Source organism: Populus alba, chromosome 15, assembly GCF_005239225.2.
Source record: "Populus alba chromosome 15, ASM523922v2, whole genome shotgun sequence".
NCBI lineage: Eukaryota > Viridiplantae > Streptophyta > Magnoliopsida > Malpighiales > Salicaceae > Populus > Populus alba.
In genome coordinates, this window is record NC_133298.1 from 9,856,563 (window position 1) to 9,863,918 (window position 7,356).

General features: G+C 34.5%; 1 protein-coding gene across 1 annotated transcript; it reads right to left on the reverse strand.

The window, feature by feature from the left end:
• Nucleotides 1–2,674: 2,674 nt before the first annotated feature.
• LOC118037336 (rhamnogalacturonan I rhamnosyltransferase 1) lies at nt 2,675–6,468 on the reverse strand. The gene is made up of 9 exons (XM_035043292.2): nt 6,316–6,468; nt 5,784–6,145; nt 5,372–5,439; nt 5,175–5,263; nt 4,869–5,034; nt 4,386–4,675; nt 4,098–4,302; nt 3,848–4,005; nt 2,675–3,372 (listed from the first exon to the last, which is right to left on the reverse strand). The coding sequence occupies exons 2-9, from the start codon at nt 6,022–6,024 to the stop codon at nt 3,123–3,125; spliced, it is 1,467 nt and encodes a 488-aa protein (XP_034899183.1). The 5' UTR covers nt 6,025–6,145; nt 6,316–6,468; the 3' UTR covers nt 2,675–3,122.
• Nucleotides 6,469–7,356: the final 888 nt, after the last annotated feature.

Here is a 7,356-nt window from a genome sequence, read left to right on the forward strand (position 1 = left end):
ATTACACATGTTATTTAACAACACTAAAAAAAAGTTAAACGATGTGTTTGATGCCTTAGTCGATCCTAACAATGGTCATAATTTTAATTTGTCATAGCCTCTATCATCTCTTGTTCTTTGTCTCCTGCCACACTTATAATTGCAATATGTGACACATTATGTCTCTTTATCTTCCTATTTTATTTTATTTTTTACTATTTCCTCTCCTCTTATTCATGCCTAAAACTTTAACCCATCTACTTCTTTATAGGGAAAGGGGAAAAGTTTAGACTCAGAACACTTTGCAACCTACAAACACTAGAATCAAATTAGACAAATCTCAATTGTCAAAAGGGTGAAGACAATAAAGGGTAACTAGACAAAGTAATGCTAGAGTACAATGTAAACTCTTACATGTGCACAACGAGTAAATTGCTAGAAGGGAGAGGGTAAAGCTATGAAGTTTGTCTGGTATAAGGAAAACTAAACGACCCTAAAATTAAAAAAAAAAATGACACCAAAAACCAAAGAAACAATAGAGTTGATGGACTAGGGAAACAGAATGACAGATTGCTAGGGTTATTCTTTTGCAGAGAGTCAAGAAAATGATAGAAACTAAGGGTTCAGGTTTTTGGTAGAAAATGGGGACGATGACATTGAATTTAGGTATGAAAATGAGAGGATCAAAATTGCATCATAGAAAAATTGGAATGCCTTTTTTTAAAAAAATAATAATAATTTGTGTTGGCATCTTTTCCATAAATTTTGTTTTTGGGTTTTGTCAAAAAAATTATTTTTGGATCCCTTTAGTTTGGAAATTAAACAATTTAATTAATCCAAAACTTTATTTTTTTTTTAGCATTTTTGTTCCAAAGTTTGAGATAAGAGAAAGAGAGTCATCAAAAAATAAAAAATAAGAGAGAAAATGGGTGAATTGTTACTTTTCAATGATAAAACTCGTCATTCTTGGTGTTAATAGGTTTCTTTTGATAAGAAAAATTCCATTTAGGCCTTTTTCCCTTTATCTTGCCGACAATTGTATATCAAAACTCCAAAAAAAAATTATTTGGGTTGATTTTTTGTTTTAAAATCGATTAAATTCTAATTTAAGATCATAAATTGGTTTATTGCAATTCTTAGGGTGTTTCTTAGATGTTTTCATATAAAAAATAATGGGTGAGTTTTTTTAGCCCTTGAAATTAGCTACTTCGACTTTCCAACCAAATATGATGGCCAAAATCTAGAAAAGTAGGTGATGCATCACCTACTCTATTTTTTTTTCCAAGGAAAAAAGGTAAACGACATGTCGTTCACCCCTAAAAAAAAATAGTTTTAGAAATTAAACTCAATTGATTAGAAAATGAACTTTATAATTTGTTTTGATTTGTTTTTTATGAAGTTATTGTATTCTCAAACAAACAATCTAATATTACGTGGGTGCTCAATTTTACAAGCTTTTATTTTTGTCATCATATAATTAAATTAAAAATGTTAAAAAAAATTGTTGAACCTAGTGGAGTTCTTGACCTAGGTCACAAGTTTGGTAAGTTAACATAGTTAATTAAAAATCAAACTTCATAATTTGTTTAAATTTTTTTTTTATGAGATTATTGCAGACTTAAACAAACATCTCAGCATTAAGTTGACACTTAATTTTATGAGTAACTATTTTTGTTATCATATAGTAAAATTAAAAATAATTCAAGAAATTATTAAATCATCTCAATATTTTTTTTTAAATGATATATTCTTGAAATCTTTATTTAAAATCAAACTGTAATTTCACCAATAATCTAAGTTGTTTTCAAACTGTAATGATATATTCTTGTTATCATTAAGTTGTTTTTTTATATGTCATATCAAGACAACTTCCAAATAATTTAATTTGAAATTCAAACTAGATAAAAAAATAAAATCAAAAGATTTCAAGAATAGCTAATAGCTACCAAAAAACCTACCCATAGTTTTCAATTTTATTTTATTTTATTTTTTTGATGAATTCCCGTAATATAGTATAATTTTTTTTTTTTTTTTTTATGCAACCCATACCTATCTTGTTAACCTTTACAACGACTAAATTGCAATGCAATCTCCTCACCTACCAATGCTTAAGATTCAAGTACCCTGACACATCTCACCAAGACTTGGGATTCAAGTAGCCTGAAACATGTAATTAAATACTCTAATTAATTAAACCAAAGTGTCAAGATATCAATAATGCTTATTTTAGCATCGCACCACACTTTTTAAAAAATAATCTTTTATTTTAAATTAATTTTTTATATTTTTAGATATTTTAATAAATTAATATCAAAAATAAATTTAAAAAAAAAATAAAAAAATATTTTTTTAATAAAAAACAGCTACACACGGTTTGTAAAATAACAATAACAAGCCTGTTCGGGTAGCTGGGTCGTCCTTATCTGATGTTGGAATTTGAAGAGATTGGAGAAAACTTTGCATTTGGTCTACGAAATCTTTTTAAGTTTAATCTAAGCAACATGTAGTAACCACCATCAAATCAGCTCAAATAGTCGGCTGTTGCTCCAGATGAGCGCGGCCTTTGTGGCTCAGACTCAAACCCCGTGAACAAAGGTTAATCCAGGGCATTCCAGACAGTCGTCTCCGTTAACAAGACACAAAGTGCATAATTCACATTAACGGTTTGAGGACATTTGCTGCAAAATCTTTGAGCTATAATAAAAGAGGAGCAGCAGTGATCTTTTATAGCAAGGAAATTTAAGAAAGTGATACTTGTTAGGAACTCACAAGATGGCGAAAGATCCAAAATATAAAAAAAAATACAAAATGGAAATGGAAGGACGACGGATTAACCTTCCATGAAATGACTGGGGGAGCTTTTATACTTGGACAACCCAATCTAGTCAATCTGGCATCACCCTGTAATGGCAGAGGAGCTTCTATACATGAATTGGAGTCTTCGAGTATATTTTATAATACTAACCTAGGTTTGCTTCCACACATCATCTCAGGCTTTCTTGAAGTTCACCAAACACCATAGTGCCTATTGAAAGCAAACTCCTTCATTAACACTGTACCTCTTGTAGAGAACAACATGTTGATCTGTGGTAGAATGGCTAGCACTGTGAGACTGATTTACGTAATAATTCGTCAAATAATGATCATGTGCTGCTGCTCAATGGATCCTCCGATGACTGCAAACACTCTTCTGGGTTTGAATAGAAGTAATCCTCTTCTTTAGGCCTGTCAGGGATCACCAGCCTTTTTGTTGGGCCGCCCATCCGATCTGCATGGGATTCTTTTACATAATACGAAAATTCATCCCAGGTCAGTGATCCATTAGTGTATCGATCTATCAGATCAACCAAAAGCCTTCTGTCCAGTAAAATTGTTTTCTTAAAGCCAAGGAATCTGAGGAGGCATTAGACAAAGGATTAGACAGTGTTAAGATAGATGAGTTTTGATTTCACACACAAGAAAAGAAACTACATGGAGACCATAAGAACAGAAACATCAAAAACCTTCTTCAGTCAATGTAACCCACCTTCGCAAAAATCATCAATAACAAGATCATGAATTTTAAATAAATATCAATATATCAACTCAAAAATCAACAATAACAAGTTCATGAAGTATAAATAAAAATCAAGCTTCAAAGTTCATTCAATATTTCACAACCAGAGTTAAAAACTGTCTGGATGTAGAAGGCACACACAAATTTTTGTCCTCCGATAGAGAAAAATTGGAATGTTAAAACTTGAGGGTGTTTGAATTCCAAAATCATTTATCTGAGGCCAAAGAAACCGCTACATTAGTTTAAAAACATTAAAGGACCTTCAATATAATATATGAATAAAAAAGAAGCAGCTGTTTGGAAGAAAAATACCTGCGATGGCCTTCAACAACTTTAGCCATGTTTCCATCATAGGTAGGGACAAAAATATCACTCTCCAGTGCAACAAGATAATCCAATGCTGCCATTTGAGATGAGTGATTCTGGAAGAACCTAAGGTCTGATGGTTCCAACAGTGTTTCCTTTCTGACCTGTTTCAAAAACCAAAAGGAACTTGTTAACAGAAGAGGAGGGAGCAACTATCTTACGTGTAAACAGTTAATTTCAGCTTTGATCTACATACCAGTTTTGGATAAGATGCAGCAAGACTTGCCATTCTCCTATCACCCCCATATATTTCACCAGCTGCAACATATATTTGCATATTTGGATCAATGTCCAGTGCCCTCAACGTGAGAGCTGTTTCCTCAGGTGTCAAAGGACACAACCCATCTTTCCTCTTCAAGTCCGAATTTATTATTTTTTCTTTCCACCAAGGATAAGCATATCTGTTCAGATGACAATGTGGACCGAGGATCAAATAAATACTTCAAGCAGCTAAATAGCTGATAAAGAATTATGCACAGCTTACCTCATTCTAGTCAATTCTTCCACCTCTTCATCGTTGCAACCTTGAGTACAGCCAGAAAACGCCAGCATGTCCATTTCATATCGAAGGTGAAGTACCAAGAAGGGACCATTTTGCCTTAGAAGCCTTATAACTCTCTTACCCAACTCCTCTATTTGAGTGGTGAATCTCAGAGCAATAAAATTCACACGGCAGCGCAACTTCTGCAGCTCTAGAGGTTGGTGATTATTGGCAAGTCGAGCATCAGTTTTATTTAGATGTACAACTTTGTACTTCCGTATCAAAGGAAGAACCTGCATACAGCATATAAAAAAGATACCAATGAGCAAAATAAATAGATAAAAATTAACAACAATACCAGGTAACTAGGAGACCTTGCATGTAATTTGAGCTAGCTGATGGAAATTAACAATAAGAACTTCCAAGAGTAACACATGGCAACTTTTGCAACAATGCCAGAAGCAAAAAGGACAACAATGAGCTAACCTGGTTATAATAGTAAGAAATATCCGACCAACTAACTGGTGCCATGGTATAAGTCATCCCCAGTTCCACTCTCTGCTTCAGCCTGGAAGGCAATTCTTTCAGTACCCGAACCTCATCCCTTAACGATGTGATAAAATGCTCCACATCAAATATGTCTTGGAACTCACTGTGAGATCACAGATATTCATTAAAAAGTACGAGGTGCGTCACCAATCCAAAAATTGGGGGGGGGGGGTTAAATGGTACAGATTCCTGTGTAGTTGAAACCATTTGGTAACTTCAAATAAGAAAATGAGGTTAACACACCTGGGATCAGCCCAAAAGGAGGTTTTATCCAGTTCTGGTACTATAAGTGTAACATTCAAATATCTAGCAATAGCAACCATATCGCATATCTGTAATGCAGAGAAGAAAAGCGACAAAATTAATGACAGATAAACCACATCGCCACTGTAAGATCATCCACAGATATGCACATGCCCAGCACAGTTGTAGCCACTCACCGCAGCTCTCATTTGATTAAGACCTCCATTGCACGAGACCATTAAGTATCCATTGTTCTTATAAACCCCTAATGCCAACCAACAAATGAGATATATCAGCCTACAGGTGACATGTTAGTTAAGCAGAACCAGCCAAAAACACAAATATATAATTTAAGTAGAAGAAAAATATCAGATGCAAACAAGTTTTTCCAACAACAGAATAATTTTAGTTGACAAATATTCTTCTCTTGGGATAACTTGCAGCAGCATCACTTTTGCAGACAAACACCCATCAATTTTATTTTTTATTTTTTATTTTATTTTTATCAAATGCAAGCAAACAATCAATCAGACTGATTTGATCAGGAAAAATAAATAAAACATGCATCTTTCCACGAAATCACACAATTAATAGCTAAAAAGGACTGACTCTTTGGAGGCAAAACGCGAGCAGGGAGAGAAGGAACATTCTCTTGCAAGGCGGCAGAGACAGATTGAGAAGGCCAACCTTTCAAAACCCTAGGACCCCACATCTCACCGATTGTCGTCAACTGAACCACACATGTCCACAACAAAACCGACGTCGTTGCCCTTATCATCCACACCTTCATTTTCGACGACGGCCTTGATATACTAATCCTTATCTTTTCTACTCCTTTAACTACCCCCATACTCTCCTCCTCCACACTTTCTCTCTATCCTGCACATTTATCCCCCATTCAAAACGACCTGTCGTTCCTCTTCAACAATGCAGGATCGGTAACTTTAACAAAGAAACTTCGACATCCAAAACTGAATCCAAGAAAAACAAATAAATATCAATTTCTACCCACCTCTTCAAAATCAATCAATCAAAAAAAGAATGAAGAAATTTCTCCACGATCTCATCAATTTTTCCGGCGAGAGAGACGACAATACTCGCCGACGATTATAAAAAGGAGAGAGAGAGTGGTGGAGAGTACTCGAGAAAAAAAGAAGAGCTGTTTTGGTGTGAACCGGCAACACAACATAGACACCGCTTCATCACTTTCCACCGGTTTTTTTTTTTTTTTTTTCCTATTCAGAGTTTCTTTTTCTCTCTCTCTTCTTGCCATATTTATTTAACTATGGTTATGGCTGACTATGGTTTACGTCTTGACTCTACTTAACTCTACCCTTACATTTCAGCCAGTAAATGCTCGCCAGCTGACTCCAGTACGGGTAGCCCCACTAGAATTAATGACGTGGCAGCTGATCCGGCCGTGGCGAAATAAGACGTGACCATCTTTGATTGTCGTTCCACCGACAAAGTATCGCGATAAACTACGGGTACAATGGAAACAAAGTTTCTTTTTTAAAATATTTGTTTAAGAAAAATAAACTTTCTTATTAAAGAGACTACGAGAAAGGTAAATAGTAGAAATGTTTTCCAGTTTTTTTTTTTTTTTTTTAAGGATCACATGTTTTATTTATAAATGTTGTTGGATAAGACCAATTCTATTACAAGATACATTTAAAAGTATTTGAATTTATAGAGAGTTTATTATCTCTTCATTTTGCTTCCTTAAACGTGATCTTTTTATTCGCGTTTGTTTTGAATTTGAGCTTTGTTTGTTTGTTGAACATTCGGTTGTGCCATTATTTTGAGCTTTATTTAGTGGTTGAGGTTTATCCGTTTGTTGAGATTTAGTTGTGTCATTACGCCCCCTCAATTGCAATGGGAGCTCGTGAATATTTGCAGAACTATGTAGTTGGGAGTGCCTTTGTGAATGAATCAACTATCTAATATGTGTTGGAGATGAACCCAACTTGGAGATGATGTTGGGCAACTTGATCACACACAAAGTGAATGTCCAGTTCAATATGCTTCGTACTTGAGTGATAAATAGGATTGGTAGTTAGGTATGTGCCCCCCTTATATTGTCGCGCCAAAGTGTAGGTGGAGTTAGACTCAAGATGCCTAGTTCAGTTAAGAGAGATCGAAGTCGTGTAACTTTAGCGGTGGTATTGGCAACCATGCGATA